At 43.7% G+C, this 20,865-nt stretch overlaps 2 protein-coding genes across 6 annotated transcripts in view; one reads left to right on the top strand and one right to left on the bottom strand.

Annotated features, from left to right (window-relative positions):
- cep19 (centrosomal protein 19) overlaps positions 1–19,986 on the top strand; it is a 27,813-nt gene extending 7,827 nt beyond the window's left edge. For 2 of the 4 annotated variants that reach the window (XR_010965535.1, XR_010965534.1), the window contains exon 2: positions 9,241–9,616. Coding sequence is in view for 1 of the 4 variants with exons in the window: in XM_067995629.1 (XP_067851730.1) it covers positions 830–1,194 (365 nt within the window). In the remaining 3 variants the exon portion in view is untranslated. Of the gene's footprint in view, positions 1–829; positions 2,925–9,240; positions 9,617–14,139 lie in introns of those variants that run through there. The other 2 variants (XR_010965536.1, XM_067995629.1) reach the window with 2 other exon arrangements.
- Positions 16,655–20,865, bottom strand: part of septin2 (septin 2) — a 104,198-nt gene continuing 99,987 nt past the window's right edge. For both annotated transcript variants that reach the window (XM_067995626.1, XM_067995627.1), the window contains exon 13: positions 16,655–20,865. The gene's annotated coding sequence lies outside the window, so the exon portion shown is untranslated.

Genomic DNA, 20,865 nt, shown 5'->3' with positions numbered 1-20,865 from the left:
GGAGCAATTTAAGGTGATGAACTTAAATCATAAGAAACCTATCTCACACTTAACCAAATAGCTTTAATGTTGTAATATAACATATTGGTACAAACATAGTGTGGTGACAATCTATTAGCTAAGTTGGACAAAAAGGAGACTTCTGCACTTTCTGTTTCCTTGTCTTTATGCAGTACCAGCTGATTGACAACCAAGGAGAGGGGAAATTAGGTTTAAAAAAAATCTGGGGTATAAATTAGTACTGCTAACCAGAGAAAGAGAGCTTTGCAACTGGAGCACATATCAGGACTTCCGGTGCCAAGGTCAATGTGTTTATCTGTCTGTTAATCTTAATGGATGGAAAATCAAGTGGAACACGCTAACCACCGTGTCCAAATTCTTGATATGCGCTCTGGTCATGCAGTGTTCTGCACCAAGAGTAATTTATTCCTATATAAGAAAAGCCAGGGATGGGAAAAGGCTGCTCAGCCCATTCAAGCCCATCCCTCTAGTACATTAATTCTTCTTTCATTGTGGAGTAGTTTTGTGAGGCTACCCTCCCAGAATGGAGCCACATTAGATGGGAGTATGGGTCAGAAGACTGTAGCACAACAGGGCTGACTCAATGACCATGCTGCCATCTCACAAGGCTCTACACTGGGATTCCATTACCCCTGCTACCTATCTTTTGAATAGCCTGAGAGTTATTTCTTTCCTTGATGGACTATTCCACACTATTCTCTAGTTAGAGTCAACACTTAAGAGAGGCAAAAAGGAGAGAAATGGAATAAAACATTGAATGGAGACAGCATACGATGTATACTTTACTTCTGAAAATGTCTGACTATAGATTGCAGCCAAGCTGCAGAACAGATGAAGAATAACCCTCGGCACCAAGTGTACCTGGATGGAGTGTCACAGCAGCAGCTGCAGAAATTATACCAGCTCCTGAAGGATAGCCTGAATGGGCTGAGCCTTGACCAGAGTCTGGAGGCAATCCTAAGGGAAAACTCAGTCAACCCAGAGGAGGACCTCAACAAACTTGATGACAAAGAATTGGCGAAAAAGAAAAAAATCATGGATGAACTGTTTGAAAAGAACCGGAGAAAACCCAATGACCCAGAGTTTGTCTATGACCTGGAAGTTGATTTCCCACAGGATGGACAGATTGAGTCATGTGGCTGGGATGAGGAAGAGCAGGATGGAGAGAGCTGATTTGTCTTTCATTTTCAGAACTGTCAATGTGCATCTTTTGAGGGCCGAAGAGAAATCTAATGGCCAGCTGCCATTGGCTGACCAACATAATAGTTACAAATATCCAAAATGACAGCTGTAACACACATGGAATTATATCCAACACAGGTTAAAGGGGACAGGAACAGGATGTTATCACTTGCAAGTAAACTACAAATGCTAAACAACAAACTTTTGAAATATTTTTTAGGTGAGGGATCTTGGTGTTGGGGACTGAAAACAGGTGCCCTAGAGTTGTGGCAAGTGTACCAGAGCGCCAAACAATTGCAGCCCCAAAATGTCAAAATGATTATCCATTCGTACAGAATGAGATCCTTTGCAGTTCTGCCAACTCAGTTTTATTGGGAGACTTATAATGGCGGCTTTATTTTATAGGCTATTCACAATCTCACAATCTTTTCAAAACTGTTACATTTGGTTATCCTCCAATTTGTGTCATTTTCAGTGTACACCACATGTAGAGATTCCAAGTATTGTTTTTTATTGTAGAAACATTGGGGTAGATTTTCAGCGTCACTGCCTGGACAGTAATCTGGTAGAGCAAATCGCCCACGTTATAGAACCTGTCCGATCTTCACCAGGTGAAGACAAAAATCGACCCCAACGTTTTCCATTAATTCATTTGATTCACTATCTTTGAAAAGCCTGTACCCCAAGGTACTCTTGACAGTTTGTCACTCCCTGCTCTCAGCTGATCCTGGGAGCTGTTCTCGGTAGCTGCCCACTTTCCAGGTAGGCGCCCGTTCCTTAGACGCTCTCAGATGGTGCTCGCTCCACAGATCATTCTCAGCTCATGCTCATTCCCTCAGTGGACAGTAAACGATACCTTTTAAATTGGGGTGAAAAAAAGAATTCTACTTTTTTTAAAGACTTGTATTTAAAAATATCATCAAGAGTAAGTACAGAACTGCAAACCTGAAGCACCGGAGTTCCAATTGCCCTGTTGTCATTAGAGAATTTATTTGAATAAAAGGTTTTTTAACATATGTTTTAAAAAAACAGGATTAGGCACTTCTGCCCTTTAAGGCCAATTGAACAGACATACATCTAAAACAAATATTGCAAAAGGATTCTTTACTCAAAAGGTGACAGTTTTTGAATAATCACAAAGGAATCTGAAGCTAGGCTGGGTCAGTGGGATAGTAGAGGATCAAGCTTCGATGGGCTGAATGGCATTTGTCATCCTTGTCTTTTTCTTATGTTTTCCCCTGCATTCCCCAACTTGGCTGCTTTCTCTCAGTGGTCCCTGACTCAGTTCCACTTTCTCCTGCACTCATGGCATTCAGCCCCTCGAGCCTGTTCCACCATTCAACTCCATTTATCTGCCTATAATCCATATCCATTGATATCCTTACCTAATGCCAATCTCGGTCTTGAAAATTTCAATTGACCCAGCATCCACAGCCTTCTGGGAGAGAGAATTTGAGATTGCCACGACCCTTTGTGTTTAAAAAAGTGTTTCCTGATTTTACTCCTGAATGGCCTAGCTCTAATTTTAAGATTTTGCCCCTTGTTCTGGATTCCCCCACCAGCTGAAATACCTTCTCTGTAATCATAGAATCATAGAAGTTACAACATGGAAACAGGCCCTTCAGCCCAACATGTCCATGTCGCCCAGTTTATACCACTAAGCTAGTCCCAATTGCCTGCACTTGGCCCATATCCCTCTATACCCATCTTACCCATGTAACTGTCCAAATGCTTTTTAAAAGACAAAATTGTACCCGCCTCTACTACTGCCTCTGGCAGCTCGTTCCAGACACTCACCACCCTTTGAGTGAAAAAATTGCCCCTCTGGACCCTTTTGTATCTCTCCCCTCTCACCTTAAATCTATGTCCCCTCGTTATAGACTCCCCTACCTTTGGGAAAAGATTTTGACTACCTACCTTATCTATGCCCCTCATTATTTTATAGACTTCTATAAGATCACCCCTTAACCTCCTACTCTCCAGGGAAAAAAGTCCCAGTCTATCTAACCTCTCCCTATAAGTCAAACCATCAAGTCTCGGTAGCATCCTAGTAAATCTTTTCTGCACTCTTTCTAGTTTAATAATATCCTTTCTATAATAGGGTGACCAGAACTGTACACAGTATTCCAAGTGTGGCCTTACTAATGTCTTGTACAACTTCAAGACATCCCAACTCCTGTATTCAATGTTCTGACCAATGAAACCAAGCATGCCGAATGCCTTCTTCACCACCCTATCCACCTGTGACTCCACTTTCAAGGAGCTATGAAGCTGTGCTCCTAGATCTCTTTGTTCTATAACTCTCCCCAACGCCCTACCATTAACGGAGTAGGTCCTGGCCCGATTCGATCTACCAAAATGCATCACCTCACATTTATCTAAATTAAACTCCATCTGCCATTCATCGGCCCACTGGCCCAATTTATCAAGATCCCGTTGCAATCCTAGATAACCTTCTTCACTGTCCACAATGCCACCAATCTTGGTGTCATCTGCAAACTTACTAACTATGCCTCCTAAATTCTCATCCAAATCATTAATATAAATAACAAATAACAGCGGACCCAGCACCGATCCCTGAGGCACACCGCTGGTCACAGGCCTCCAGTTTGAAAAACAACCCTCTACAACCACCCTCTGTCTTCTGTCGTCAATCCAATCTTTTGATCATTTTAAGCACCTCAATTAAATCACCCTCACCCTTCTAAACTCATGGGAATACAAGCCAAAATTTATGTAACCTCTCCTCATAACTTAACTCTAAGTCCTGTTATAATTCTGGTGAATCTGCGCTGTACCCCCTCCAAGGCCAATATATCTTTCCTGAGGTGCGGTGCCCAAAACAATGCAATACTCCAGATGGGATCTGACCACGGTTCTGTGCAACTGAAGCATAACTTCCTCCCCTTTGTATTCCAGTCTCCTTGAGATAAAGGCCAAAATTCCATTAGCTTTTTAAATTACTTTTAGTACCTGTGATTTGTGTAACTGGACATCTAAATCCCTTTCTCCTTCACAATTCCTAGCCTCTTGGTATTAAGAAAATATTCCGATTTGGCTTTTTTGGATCCAAAGTTAATAACCTCACACTTCCCCACATTGAACTCCATCTGCCACAGTTTTGCCCACACATTTAATCTGTCTATGTCCCTTTGTGACTTCCTGCTCTACACAACTTACTGTGGCTCCCGACTTAGTGTCATCTGCAAATTTGGATATACAACTCTCTCTTCCTTCATCCATGTCATTGATATACATGGTGAAAAGCTTAGGTCCCAGTACAGCTCCCTGGGGAACATGACCTGTCACATCCTGCCAATCAGAGAATGAACCCTTTATCCTCTGTGTCTCCTATCTCCCAACCAGTTACCAACCATGACACAAGGTCACCTCCAATTCCATGCACTTTTATTTTTTGCTAATAATCTCTTGTGTGGAACCTTATCAAATGCCTTCTGGAAGTCCACAGAAACAACATTCATAGACACTCCTCTGTCCACCATGTTGGTGACCTCAACAAATTCAGCTAGATTAGTCAGACATGATGTACCTTCCACAAATCCATGCTGACTCTCTTTGATCAGTCATTCTGTCCCTGATGATACATTCCAGTTACTTCCCCACTACTGATGTTAAACCGACAGGTCTGTAGTTTCCTGGTTTGTCCCTCCCTCCTGTCTTAAATAATGGAGTGGTGTTTACAATTTTCTAATCCAAAGGCACAATTCCTGAATCCAGGGAGCTTCGGAAAATTTTGACTAACGCATCTGCAATTTCCATACCTGTTTCTTTTAGTACCACAGGGTGTGAACCATCAGGTACTGGAGATTTGTCTATCTTATTTTTTCTATTACCATTTTTTAAAACATATTAAATCAAATAATTTCCTCCCCTTGACTTATTTTTAGGTTCCTTGTACCTTGTATTTGGTCCTCTTCCTCTACTGTGAAAACGGATACAAAGTATTCATTTACCAATTCTGCCATTTCCTTATCATCTGTCCTCGTCTTTAATGGGCCGACATTCCTCTTACCACTTTCTCAATATAATTAATTAGGGAAATGAAGTCTACAAGCACTGGGAGCTGGTAGCACACAGGACAAAGGTTTAATGTTAATGGCATGATTGTGAGGCACATATATCACATTATAGTAAGTATTAGCACCAAATATTTTAATAGATTCCACAGTGAAAATGATTAAAACAGCAAAAAGTGTTACTAGTACATGTGGAGCGTAGAATGCACAATTCATAACAGAACATTATTCAATTAAGATATAAAAAAAACTAAATCTGAAATAAAAACAGAAAATGCTGAAAATACACAGCAGATCCATCCACATTTGAAAAGGGACAAGTCAGAATAGTGCTTCCATTGGCGACCCTTTGTCAAAACTGTGTTTCAAGAATTTGGCATTTTTATTTTGAGTGCGTAGTATACTCCACTTCTGGATAAAGTATTTTCAACTTAGATATACATTAAGTTTGGTACACCACTGCAGAGTAGAAAGAAAGACTTACATTGAATTAGAGCCTTTCAGGACGTCCTAAAGCACTTTACAGCCAACGAGCTACTTTTTAAAGTGTGTTCATTTTTTTTAAGTGTATGAAACGCGGCAGCCAATTTGCATCCAGCAGGGTCCCACAAACAGCAATGAGATAAACTGTTTTTAGTGATATTGGTTGAGGGATAAATATTGGACAGAACACCGGGGAGAACTCCCCATCTCTTCTTCAAGTAGTGCCATGGGATCTTTTACGTCCACCTGAGAGGGAAATCGAGGCATCCGAAAGCACTCCCTCAGTATTGCACTGCAGTGTCAGCTTAGATTTTGTGCTTAAGTCTCTGGAGTGACACTTGAACCCATGACCTTCTCACTCAGAGGGGAGAATACTACCATTGAGCCACAAGTAATTTCAGCTCCCAGCAAGAAGCTTTACTCCAAGGGCTCTCAAATTAGAGAATATTGTGTTGTTGCCCCATCTGGATGATTTGTGGGGATCTCAGCCATAGAGGGTAGCCACAACTGGGAGTCCTGAATGATGTGTTTCCTCCAGGGTGCTGCGGGGGGGGGGGGGGGGGGGGAAATAAACTACTGGCCAGAAGTCAGTGTTCCACATAGAAACCACTGACATAGGAAACAGTAGGTTGCACCCAAGATGTATTGATGCATATTTCTGTAAATATAGGAGTTACACTGGAGAGACTTTTAATTTGGTGTTTTTTTTAAACAAAATGCAGAGAGAGTCTGAGAAGTTATGTTCTAGATTGAAGAGGATGATAATGTCAGGAGTACTTTCACTGCCACATGCTGAACCAGTTAGGCAGAAATCAACTGGATATGTCAAGACTTATCTAGAAAGATGATATAGAAGGGTTCAAATTCCTCCAACATTGAGAAGTTCAGGAAGCTGTTTAGACAAGGTGCACTTCATTTAAACTGGACTAGTACCAAACTCCTTTCAGAGAAGGTAAATAAGGCAATGGGGAAGGAATTAAATTAATGGTAACAATAGCAAAAAGTTTAGATATGGAAAAGAATGTTTACAGGACAGGCTGAAGTGTTTTATACAAAGGCAAGGACCAGAAGAAACAAAGTACCTGAGTTAGAAATATATGCAAAGGTTGTGGGTTGAAGAGAATATTGATAGTATTTTAAGGTGATTGGCAAAAGAACCAAAGGCGACATGAGGAAAAACTTTTTTTTTTACACAGCGCGTGGTTATGATCTGGAATGCATCACCTGAAGGGGTGGTGGAGGCAAATTCAATCGTGGCTTTCAAAAGGGAATTGGATAAGTACTTGAAGGAAGAAAATTTGCAGGGCTATGGGGAAAGGGTTAGGGAGTGGGATTAGCTGGATTGCTCTTGCAGAAAGCCAGCAGGGACTCGACAGGCTGAATGGCCTCCTTCCATGCTGTAACCATTCTATGATTGGCATTTTGGAAACACGGCTGGCAGCACAGAATGACCACAAGCTGGAGCTAAGGGGATAGAACATGTTTTGTTAGGAAAGACAGAGCAGAGGAATTATATTATTGATATAGAATGATATGGCAGCAGAGAGTGGTACTCAGAAAGCAACAGAATGAAGTAAGTTTGAAGAGAACTGAGTAATGACCAGGATAGCAAGTGAATGCTACACACCACCAGCTCAAGATGAGCAGGAGTGCATGGTGCTGATTGGGCAGATAAGGCAGGCTGCAGAAAATCATAATGATTACATAAAGCATTTCAACATGTCAGAGAATGAATGGATCAGGGACAACCCAAAGGGAAGGGCAAAAATACAAATTCACTCAAGTAGTTAGGGATTACTTCCTCCTACAACGTGAAGCAGTCCACTGCAGCAGGGGTGGCTTTGGTGTTTAGCAATCCAACTTACTTGCTAGTAACCTGAAAGTTGAGGAGCATCCTGAGATCTCGTGACCATTGCATTGTTAAATGTGATATCAAAGCAAGAATGTGGTGGGACACAGATTTGGAAAAGCAGATTGAATGACCATAGAAATCTTCAAGAATTATCTGGTGAAAGCAACAATCACAAGACTTCCTGAAGATAACTACATCATAACTGTTGAAGAAAAAAAATAATGGTGTTACCTAATTTTCTAAAAGAAAGCACTAAATAGTGCAGATTATAAACTAATGTGTTGTTCACATTTTGTTTAAAAAAACACACCAATTGAAAAGTCTCTCCAGTGTAACTCCTATATTATTACAGAAATATGTGTCAATACATTTCCTTGGGTGCGGTCTTTTCCAGTGAGTGCCCCTGAAATCAAAACCAGATCAACAGTCTTCCTATGCAGATAATCTGCCTTTTGTTTGAAGTAGTTCTTCTGCAGCCCAGAAGACTCGGTAGCGCTGCAGCAGATTGCGTCTTCTGCCATGCTCATTCACTATGTCCTTCATGCACTCACTTGGAAACTAGCCCATTTTGCCATCTGAGAGTCTGATTTCTTTGTACCAGCCTGTGCAGAGGTGAGAAGACAAAATGCTTACAAGACCCTAATCTATGTGTAATTTTGTTGAGTGGGGCCTTGAAATGACTCTATACATTATTTCCATAGTAATAAAGATTTTTTTCACTTGATAACAAATGTATTAATACCTCCATTAAAATAGTGGACCAAAGAATTTTACGCATTGTCATTGAGCATTTGTCTGCTAATATCATAGAGTAACTTCAAGGTCCATGCGAATAAACAATTACAGTTACGTTTTGTTCGCTATTTAGGTCCTGAATTTCCGTGCATTGAGCTGGGCTGCATTTGTGCCAATGTGAGATTAGTTGCAACTGCTGATGGTGTGCAGAGCAGCTTGCACCAGTTTTCTGAGTGATCTTATTTGCATATTCATTGAAGGAATTATTAGTGTACACTTGTATAACACTGGAGTAATGTGCTGTGGTGCCTGGAAATTAGAGTGCAGTAGCACACTGGGAGAGCAGCAGATAAGTAGCAAAGTGTTTGGCTCACTCCATTCACTGTCAGTTAGCTTGTCCAGATGTCTCCTGTGTGTTTTTAGGCCACTTTTCAAGAATGTTCAGCACAGGTGCAGCTGGAGAGGGAGCCAGAGAGAGGATAAGGTCATGACACTGAGGCACAAAGGAGCACACAACGTCTATGAATTAGACTTGCAAACCCTCCTCGATGAAATAGAGCAGAGGAAAGACAGATTATTGGGTGTTTCTGGGAAGAAGTCTCTTTAAAAAAAAATGTCTCTTAGCATATGGAGGAAGGTGGCTCTGGCCCTGAGTGCCAACTCTTACCCCCAGAACTGCAGACCAGTACCACAAGAAGTTCCATGACCTGACCAGGGCAGGCAAGGTAACATACGTGGCCATTCTTCCTTTTTATCCTAGGTATCCTGGGCATCAGTGTTCTCTTCACCCTCTAAAATTAACATCTGTACAAATAACCCTTCACAACGCACTCTGGGTGGCAGTAACTCAGGATCTAACAGTATGGCTATTCATTTCCTGAACAGCAATTATTTGTATGCACAACTCTAAAGTCCCTTCTTTCATTTTAGCTGTCCTGTGACACCTGGCACATTCTTCAGCTGCTAACCTTCACTTGGATAAACTTGTTGCACAACAAACTGGCAAACAATGCCAATAAGAGGCAGACCACCCGAGGGGGCATCCCGAACTGGAAAGACCTCAATCCCTACGAGGAGCAGGCCATGGAGCTCAGGGGGAGGTACATATGCTGTTGCCGTGGGAGATGGTTAGTGAGTGAACACTGACACAGTTGCCACAACATCCCTGTGAAGCACCATAGTGGTTATGTTACTGGACGAGTAATCCAGAGGCCTGGACTAAAAATCCGGAGTCATGAGTTCAAATCCCGCCACGGCAGCTGGTGAATGTAAATTCAATTAATTAAATAAAAACCTGGAATTAAAATACTAGTATCAGTAATGGTGGCCATGAAACTACCGGATTGTTGTAAAAACCCATCTGGTTCACTAAGGTCCTTTAGGGAAGGAAACCTGCCGTCCTTACCCGGTCTGGCCTATATACGTAAACATAATTTAATAGGACAAAGTCAGCATGGCTTTACGAAGGGGAAGTCATGTCTGACAAATTTGCTTGAGTTCTTTGAGGACATAACGTACAGGGTGGATAAAGGGGAACCAGTGGACGTAGTGTATTTGGACTTCCAGAAGGCATTCGACAAGGTGCCACATAAAAGATTATTGCTCAAGATAAAGAAGCACTGGATTGGGGGTAATATTCTGGCATGGGTCAGAGAGTTGGGATAAATGGTTCATTCTCAGACTGGCAACCAGTAGCCAGTGGTGTTCCGCAGGGGTCGGTGCTGGGTCCCCAACTCTTTACAATCTATATTAACAATTTGGAGGAGGGGACCGAGTGTAACATATCAAAGTTTGCAGATGATACAAAGATGGGAGGGGGAAAGTAGAGAGTGAGGAGGACATAAAAAACCTACAAGGGGATATAGACAGGCTGGATGAGTGGGCGGAGATTTGGCAGATGCAATACAATATTGGAAAATGTGAGGTTATGCACTTTGGCAGGAAAAATCAGAGAGCAAGTTATTATCTTGATGGCAAGAGACTGGAAAGTACTGCAGTACAAAGGGATCTAGGAGTCCCAGTGCAAGAAAATCAAAAAGTTAGTATGCAGGTGCAGCAGGTGATCAAGAAGGCCAACGGAATGTTGGTGTTTATTGCTAGGGGGATAGAATATAAAAACAGGGAGGTATTGCTGCAGTTATATAAGGTATAGGTGAGACCGCACCTGGAATACCGCATACAGTTTTGGTGTCCATACTTAAGAAAAGACATACTTGCTCTCGAGGCAGTACAAAGAAGGTTCACTTGGTTAATCCTGGGGATGAGGGGGTGGACGTATGAGGAGAGGTTGAGTAGATTGGGACTCTACTCATTGGAGTTCAGAAGAATGAGAGGCGATCTTATTGAAACATATAAGATTGTGAAGGGGCTTGATCGGGTGGATGTGGTGAGGATGTTCCCAAGGATGGGTGAAACTAGAACTAGGGGGCATAATCATAGAATAAGGGGCTGCTCCTTCAAAACAGAGATGAGGGGAAACTTCTTCACTCAGAGGGTGGTAGGTCTGAGGAATTTGCTGCCCCAGGAAGCTGTGGAAGCTACATCATTGAATAAATTTAGAACAGAAATAGACAGTTTCCTAGAAGTAAAGGGAATTAGGGGTTACGGGGAGCGGGCAGGAAATTGGACATGAATTTAGATTTGAGGTTAGGATCAGATCAGCCATGATCTTATTAAATGGCGGAGCAGGCTCGAAGGGCCGATTGGCCTACTCCTGCTCCTATTTCTTATCTTCTTATATGTGACTCCAGACCCACAGCAATGTGGCTGATTCTTAATTGCCCTCTGAAATGGCCTAGCAAGCCACTCAGTTGTAAAATCTCGCTACGAAAAGTCATAAGAATAAAACCGGACGGACCACTAGGCACCGGACACGACAACGGCAAACCAATCCCAGTCGACACTGCAAAGTCCTCCTCACTAACATCTGGGGACTTGTGCCAAAATTTGGAGAGCTGTCCCACAGACTAGTCAAGCAACAGCCTGACACAGCCAAACACTCAGAATCATGCCTTTCAGCCAACATCCCAAACTCTTCCAAGACCATCTCTGGGTATGTCATGTCCCACCAGCAGGACAGACCCACCAGAGGTGGCGGTACAGTTATATACAGTCAGGAGGGAGTGGCCCTGGGAGTCCTCAACATTGACTCCGGATCCTATGAAATCTCATGGCATCAGGTCAAACATGGGTAAGGAAACCTCCTGCTGATTACCACCTACCATCCTCCCTCAGCTGATGAATCAGTCCTCCTCCATGTTGAGCACCACTTGGAGGAAGCACTGAGGGTAGCAAGGGCACAAAATGTACTCTGGGTGGGGGACTTCACTGTCCATCACCAAGAGTAGCTCGGTAGCACCACTGCTGACCAAGTCCTGAAGGACAGAGCTGCCAGACTGGGCCTGCGGCTGGTGGTGAGCGAACCAACACGAGTGAAAAACTTACTTGACCTCGTCCTCACCAATCTACCTGTCGCAAATGCATCTGTCCACGACAGTATTGGTAGGAGTGACCACCGCACAGTCCTCGTGGAGATGAATTCCCGTCTTCGCACTGAAGACACCATCCAACGTGTTGTGTGGCACTACCACCGTGCTAAATGGGATAGATTCAGAACAGATCTAGAAGCTCAAAACTGGGCATCCATGAGGCACTGTGGGCCATCAGCAGCAGCAGAATTGTATTCCAGCACAATCTGTAACCTCACGGCCCAGCATATTCCTCACTCTACCATTACCAACAAGCCAGGGGATCAACCCTGGTTCAATGAGGAGTGTAGAAGAGCATGCCAGGAGCAGCACCAGGCGTACCTAAAAATGAGGTGCCAACCTGGTGAAGCTACAACTCAGGACTACATGCATGCTAAACAGCAGAAGCAACATGCTATAGACAGAGCTAAGCGATTCCACAACCAACGGATCAGATCAAAGCTCTGCAGTCCTGCCACATCCAGTCGTGAATGGTGGTGGACAATTAAACAACTAACGGGAGGAGGAGGCTCTGCAAACATCCCCATCCTCAATGATGGCGGAGTCCAGCAAGTGAGTGCAAAAGACAAGGCTGAAGCGTTTGCAACCATCTTCAGCCAGAAGTGCCGAGTGGATGATCCATCTCAGCCTCCTCCCGATATCCCCACCATTACAGAAGTCAGTCTTCAGCCAATTCGATTCACTCCACGTGATATCAAGAAACAGCTGAGTGCACTGGATACAGCAAAGGCTATGGGCCCTGACAACATCCCAGCTGTAGTGCTGAAGACTTGTGCTCCAGAACTAGTCGCGCCTCTAGCCAAGCTGTTCCAGTACAGCTACAACACTGGCATCCACCCGACAATGTGGAAAATTGCCCAGGTAAGTCCTGTCCACAAAAAGCAGGACAAATCCAATCCGGCCAATTACCGCCCCATCAGTCCACTCTCAATCATCAGCAAAGTGATGGAAGGTGTCGTCGACAGTGCTATCAAGCGGCACTTACTCACCAATAACCTGCTCACCGATGCTCAGTTTGGGTTCCGCCAGGACCACTTGGCTCCAGACCTCATTACAGCCTTGGTCCAAACATGGACAAAAGAACTGAATTCCAGAGGTGAGGTGAGAGTGTCTGCCCTTGACATCAAGGCAGCATTTGACCGAGTGTGGCACCAAGGAGCTCTAGTAAAATTGAAGTCAATGGGAATCAGGGGGAAAACTCTCCAGTGGCTGGAGTCATACCTAGCACAAAGGAAGATGGTAGTGGTTGTTGGAGGCCAATCAGCTCAGCCCCAGGACATTGCTCAGGGCAGTGTCCTCGGCTCAACCATCTTCAGCTGCTTCATTAATGACCTTCCCTCCATCATAAGGTCAGAAATGGGGATGTTCGCTGATGACTGCACAGTGTTCAGTTCCATTCGCAATCCCTCAAATAATGAAGCAGTCCGAGCCTGCGTGCAGCAAGACCTGGACAACATCCAGGCTTGGGCTCATAAGTGGCAAGTAACATTCGCGCCAGATAAGTGCCAGGCAATGACCATCTCCAACAAGAGAGAGTCTAACCACCTCCCCTTGACATTCAACGGCATTACCATTGCCGAATCCCCCACCAACATCCTGGGGGTCACCATTGACCAGAAACTTAACTGGACCAGCCATATAAATATTGTGGCTACGAGAGCAGGTCAGAGGCTGGGAATTCTGCGGCGAGTGACTCACCTCTTGACTCCCCAAAGCCTTTCCACCATCTACAAGGCACAAGTCAAGAGTGTGATGGAATACTCTCCACTTGCTTGGATGAGTGCAGCTCGAACACTCAAGAAGCTCGACACCATCCAAGATAAAGCAGTCTGCTTGAATGGCACCCCATCCACCATCCTAAACATTCACTCCCTTCACCACCGGCACACAGTGGCTGCAGTGTGTACCATCCACAGGATACACTGCAGCAGCTTGCCAAGGCTTCTTCGACAGCACCTCCCAAACCCACGACCTCTACCACCTAGAAGGACAAGAGCAGCAGGCACATGGGAACACCACCTGCACGTTCCCCTCCAAGTCACACACCATCCCAACTTGGAAATATATCGCCATTCCTTAATCGTCGCTGGGTCAAAATCCTGGAACTCCCTTCCAAACAGCACTGCAGGAGAACCTTCACCACACGGACTGCAGCAGTTCAAGAAGGCGGCTCACCACCTTCTCAAGGGCAATTAGGGATGCGCAATAAATGCCGGCCTCGCCAGCGACGCCCACATCCCATTAACAAATAAAAAGAAAAGCTTCCATTCACTTCTCTATCCCCTTAATCCCAACTGTGTTATTCTCACCAATTCATAGCTTCTATCCTCCCTTCCTGCAGATCCACCTCAGCAACCAAGTGGGGGCACAGGAAGATGATGATGATGATGAAGGAACTACCTCCTTGTTCATTATGAGGGTGAGAGGTGAAGAGGATGAAGAAGATGGAGAGCAAGTCCAGCCACGAGTTCCTGCAATTGCCTCCTGCCCATGTTCATCTGCCACAACCCCCTCAATCTCACCCCCTACGTCATTTGCTTTTTCCATACCACACACCAGCTCATACTTCACCCAGGGGGGAATTAGATAATGTTACTGAGGATGTGGAATTAGGTGATTCCCAGAGCACAAGGGAACCAGAGGAGTGGGGAGTGATGGACTCAAAACTCATAGGTACTCACCTGAAAACAAGGCTGTACAAGGAACGTCACACCTACTCTGAAGTCAGTCTCCATGATGTGTGGCAACTGACAGGTGTGACTCTGAATTTACATTCAAGGCAACATCAGGGAAGCTTTTCCTTCATTGCAGTTACATTAATGGAGCATAGTGTAACTGCACTGGAATCTGCAGATGTCTCCCCATCTAAGGAGGGGCCAGGAACCAGTCAGTGCCTCAATCTCCACAGAAGCACAGACTACTGTCCTGTTACTGTAGACAGAGCTCTGTACCAGCTTCTAGGCCATGGCAGCTGCAATGCCTACTCCCATTTCTCGGGTCTTTCAGGTAGCACAATGCTGCCACTAACCCAACCAGCCTATTGCTCAGTAGCGACACAGATCTAGGGCCCAGTGGGTTGGTCACGGCTTGAGGCAATCTGCCTGAGGGTGCTGTCGGGACAGCAGCAGATGCTAGGCTCCCGGCCTCTCCCGAGAGTACCATGCCAACGTCATACAGGCTGCCAGGAACAAACAACAGAAATGTAACTAGCCGCAGCTCCCTCTCAGAAGCAGCCATGAGAGGAAGACCATTTCAGTTCGATGACCCTTTTGTGGAATGTCAGCAGCCAACCACCTCTCAAGATACTGAATCTTGGGTTCCACTAGAATTGGAGAAATGCATGTTTAGACACCCAGGGGATGCAGAGTGTTAGGAAAAGGTAGGTTGGCTTGTGTTTGGACTTTGCGTATTAAAATAGAGGTTAGAGTCATACAGGAAAGGATGCACTTATTAGGTACTGACTTATTCAATCAGGTCATTCTTATTGGCATAGTTATGTAAGAGCAAAGAGGTCTTGGGGTTTAAATTGGACCAGTTTTCAGGCACTATGCGATCCACCCAAGGTTCCAAAATGGCATCCAAGATGCGCATGCAGACTTCCAATGGGAAGTGCATAGCACGCCATCTTGGTGCGGGAGGCAGCATTTGCGAGATTATCGCACACCGGCAACGTGCAGAAGAGGGAGATGATCGGGTGGGTCAGTGTGCAGGCCGCCATTGCCAGTGAAAACAATCTTTTGCTATTTACCCACAATAAAGTCCCCAGATTTCACTCACCCCTTTACTGGCTGCACCTCTCTTGGCACTGCTCCCACAGGAGTTACTGCTGCTGCTCCAGTCTCTGCAGGAAATGCTGGACCCCTCACCCACCCCATTCCCCAGTCTCCCTCTCCCCTCCCCCCCCCCCCCCCCCAACTCAAGCCCTAATCCACACAACCCAGTTCCTGTCTTTCTCCAATCCCCATTCCCCAGTCTCTCTCTACCATCCCCATGAACCGGCTCATACCACAATTCTAGGGTAAGAAGAAAATCAACTCCTTTTCATGTAGTTCCTGACCATTTTAAGGACTGACTGGTGATGCAGGGTTTTACTGGCCGTAACATCTTAACTGAAATAAACCTGAACCATCATCGGAGCCAATTCAGTTGCAACTTTGACTGAAAAACTGCAGCTACGGGGACATATCTTTACTGTAGCACTGAAGAAACGTTTGTCACATGATCCATACTTTTATCAGCTCCACCCTTGAATTGACTGCAGGACCCTGGGGTTCCCTCAGGTAGCCTTCCCTTGAAACTATCCAAGAGCTAAATTCAGAGCATACTCTGCTGCACCCCTGCCTCTCCACCATTTTCCGGGGGCCAGACCTGTCTGGGGACCGTACACCTGCACACATGATAAATTCATGCAAATGAGGGAAGTATGACCTCTGAAGGCTGGAGCTACCCATTAGACCCTGCCATAACGTAGTGGAGGGGGCCAAAGGCAAGAAGAGACAGGTTTTCACGAAGTCCAACTGTGCACAGACCCCATTTGTTTAATACAAACTTTTAAAATGGTAATTTTTTAATATATATATTTATTTTTTTAAAAGCCATCTAGCTCTTTCCCTTGCTGCAGCAAGCCCCTAGTTGCTGTCTTAACAACACTCAGCCCCAAGCAGAGGCTGGGGCTCCCACCTCCCATATGTTAACACCCTGGAGCAGTCCTGCTAGAGATGTGCCTCTATCAGGGGGGTGGCAGAAAGTCTAGGTCCTTATTTCCCAAAATCACTGACAAGGGCATCTTACAGTTTCTCAATCATATAATTATTTCACCCACAGTATGTTACATATAACCACAGGAAGACAATCCATTTGGTGCTTTGTACAAGTTTATTGTGACATTTTTAGTGAAGAATGTATATGCAATGAATGACATTGTTATACTAACCAGTCGAGCAGGTCTATCTATGTTTGATTATTGCAGCCTCAACCTCCAGTACTCAGATAGATCTGGCTGCCCACAGGCCATCAGACAGAGTGCTCTGGCAGACATCACTTCTAAACCTTCCAGAGAATTCAAACATTGTAACCAGATACAATACTGAAATGGTTAGCAGTTCTAAAACAGCATCTGACATCTAACAATTTAAAACATATGAAAGTAGCACTGTAACAGTCTCATCAATATTTTGGCAGTTTAAAAGCTTCGCAACTCGATGGGTCACCAGTACTCAGGTCAGCATGAAAGTACCGAAGAGCCATTAGAGAAAATACACATTCCCCCCCTCACACTCTTCCTCCACCCATTAGCCCCCCCAACTCCCACTTCAGGTGAAACTGCCTGAACGTTGCCTGGAAATGGCATCCATAACTGTAGAAATGTCACCCGCCGCCACCCCCCCACAACTCCATGTTCCCCTCTTTTAACTGATATTAAGCCAAAATGCAAGTTTACACCAAGGAACATTTTACAATTTTTTTTTCCCACTACAACTAGAAGGCAAAGGAAAATCTGGATTAGTATTGGAAGAGTCTGGTGACAGAGGAAATGTAAACAAATTGGTGCCTTTTTCTTGTTTCAGTCTCATAATGGGGCCTGGCACTTGAGAGGCTGGCTTTCTAAGGTAACATGTGCCACACATACACATTATTTCACATATTAAAAGCCCTGATATAAAACACAGTATTTGGTTATTTGTTGAGTGGGAAGACCGCATAAATGGCAGTGCTATTTCTCTCTATTATCCCATTTTACAAAGCTCATTTGGCGAGTGGTATCAAAGTAGGACACTTCACTTCGAGACAGATGATGGTCAACTCTGTTTAGTTTAATACTATTCAAGTACAAAAATGGTGAAAACGACTGAAAATTTATGTTCCCAGTTCTCGTTAGCACATTAGTTTAGAATTCTGTGCTAATCTGAAGAGTTTAAAGTGGAAAGAAAATCAATACAGCTAAGAGTCATTGGCTGTGGGAACCTCCTGCTTCCTCTGCTCTTAATTATAGGAATCTTACAACACCAGGTTATAGTCCAACAGTTTTATTTGAAAATCACAAGCTTTCGGAGCCTTTCGAACCCTTCACTCACTCACCTGACGAAGGAGGTAAGCTCCAAAATCTTGTGATTTTCAAATAAAACTGGTGTTGTAAGATTCCTTACATTTGTCCACCCCAGTCCATCACCAGCATCTCCACATCATGCTCTTAATTATGACTCAGGTATTCCTGTGATTGCAGGCAACCTTGTAGGATTCACAGTACAATAACATGCTGGCTCAGAAGTTGCTATGCGAGTTGGTGGACTTAAGTGGCTTGATAATATGAGTGAGGAACTAATTAAACTAGGTCAAGGAATGTTCTGTTCATGAGACCCCCATGTACAAAATGCCTTTTCAGGTTTCAGCAGTTATTCAATTTGCTCGTTAAACTAAAAGCTTTAGTGTCAAGCAAACTGTCAAAATCCCCCCCACCCCAAAGTACTTCATGAAACTGTGCCGACCTACAGGTATGCTCAAGCATAGGTCGGAGTTCAATAGAGATACTGTTATAAATGAAATTTTAAATTTTTTTTAATTGTATTTTACTCAGCTCACCCAAAAGCTCTGCACTGCAGGGTATCCAACCTGCTTTTGCCCTCTGAATTTCACAGGCCTACAAGTTTGGAAAGAGCTGATCTTAGCATTGCTGTCTTGTTGGTTAATAAATGCTAAATCAGAATGCCAAGATCTATTAGAATTGGCAACTGGAAATATATTCAGATTAATGGGAACATGGATTTAAACTTTGTGGTCCCCACTCCTTCTCCCCTCAAGCCTCCATGTTATGATCTATGCAGCCCACAAAGGCAAAAACTTAGAGACCCTGCTGTGCTGATCTGCGCACCGCACCTGACCGAAGGAAATTGTATTTAGAGGACACTTTTGATAAAGATATTCAAACACAGAGCCTCAATGAGATTCCAGCTCCTCCCAATTACAGGTGCCAGGACCATGTAATACAATTCAAGAAGCTGCTGACATGCAACAGTGTTGTGAAGAGCCTGCAGGGTTTAAAGATGTCATGCTCCATTCTTCTGTTGAACAATCGCCCATTTAAGCAGCATCTTATTTGAAGCGCCTGGTTTCTGAATAACATTAGATTGTTAAACACCATGCGAATACAAAGTCTGCAGGCAATTAGTTCAGAAACAGCGAGCCACAAAGAACTCTTATGCAGACTCACCACCCATCACAAAAAAAAGCCAATTTAAAAACTGGCAAGGAATTTGAAAACAAATCTGATCTTAGTGATAATGACAATTATTTCTGGTTGAGTAGCAGGAAAGGCCACTTTAAGGTCTCTGATGTATCTGTACTGACCAATATCAGCATTTGCTCTGTGACGATGAGTGGACAGGGTACACGAACCACTATAACTGTAATTGTAACCGATCATACCAATAACCGTTCAAGAAGCTGGCTAGACAGATCGGTCAACACACTACTTTTTTGAGGGCTTTCTGCTATAAAACACAGATTTATAGAAAGGAAAGCATTATAGTGGGGAAAAATACCCATGACCAATTCAATAACCATGCTTCAATTTAAATATACCATGTGATGAATCTAGTGTGATCAGAAAGATTCAGATTGCAGTTTTTAGATATTTCAGTTACACAGAGTCCATGCACAGGCTCATAATATGGTGGGGTTGAGGGTGAAACACTAAAACTGTCGAGTACTCCAAGAGCTGGTAGCAGGAGTATATGTAGTTTCCTGACAATGAGAGTGAAAGGTCGGATCAAGTGGTGACAGCGCTGTTGCCCATTAGCCTTGTACACATCAGCACCATTTCAAAACAAGAGCAACAGTAATTTAAAATACACTGGAGAACGTCAGTGGATTAGTTAACTCCAAGGATTATCGGACTAAACAGACATGTTGCTCTTAAGTTATTAAAAAAATCCTATCTAATTCAGTGCATATGCAAAGAATTGTTGATATCTTCATTTTCATATCACTCATTTGCAAAACTCACTCAAAAACCCAGCTCTTCATACGAGAAGACAGCATAAATACTGCAGTTCCCTCAAGCTAATTACAGAATGCTACTGTCTCCCTCTTTCTCATAATTATGTCATGCCATCCCTCCGACCCTCCGAAAAAGTAATTATGAAATGATAAAGGAAACTCAACAATGGAAATGCCATGTATCAGGATCAATAAAAGTCAAGAGTTTGACAAATGGTTGTCTGCCAAGTAGAATTATGGGCCAAGAGCCTTCCCACCGCAGCCGAGCATACAGCATAAGCCTCACAGCAAGTAGCAGCAAGGCCATTAACAGAGATCAGGAGAAAGGTCACAGAACTCGACTTTAACTAAACCACTGCCCTTTTGAAGATTATTTCTGTTCCAGGTCAAGGTGAGGGATACGCGTTTGCAGAACATAATACTGAGGCGATAGCAACTGTTTTGTACATGCAGCAACCTGATCCATGACCAGAAAGCATTAAACTTCAAGGTCTGGAGACCAAGCCTGCAGACCCTCAGTACTATACTCTGGCCCTACAGTCAGAGAAAATGCTCCCAGCTGCCTTTAGTGACAGAAATTAGGCACAAACAGTTCACCAATGGAGTGTTCAACCACCAACTTTGACACAACCTGCATCAGTATACGATGGATCAGCAGCAATACCTCGTACATCCCCCCCAACATATTAAACCAGCTGCTAGTATTTAACAGAATTGGCTACAGTTCTTTTATAATCAAACCTTTCCCGATAATAGTGGCTTCTGCACCCTTAACCAGTGTTGTAAATATTTTATAGAGTACTAGAAAGCTACAACTTCATAAAAGGTACACAGGTAGAAAATTAACATAATGGGAAATAAGAACAATGCAAAATTATTACAATATATAACATATAAAAAGAGAAACTACATGTTAAAAAAATGGCAGAAATAAGGGTACAAAGGTTACAATACTGCATTGTGAACTAAGCACTGAAATCAGCTCTGCCAACACTGGCTACCAAGACCATGTACTCCACTCTGAATCCTTCTCCACCTCTGCTTCAAGGAAGTGGAATTCTTCAATATTTGC

This window comes from Heptranchias perlo, chromosome 13 (genome assembly GCF_035084215.1).
Source record: "Heptranchias perlo isolate sHepPer1 chromosome 13, sHepPer1.hap1, whole genome shotgun sequence".
Classification (NCBI taxonomy): domain Eukaryota; kingdom Metazoa; phylum Chordata; class Chondrichthyes; order Hexanchiformes; family Hexanchidae; genus Heptranchias; species Heptranchias perlo.
This window is presented reverse-complemented; position numbering and strand designations above follow the sequence as displayed.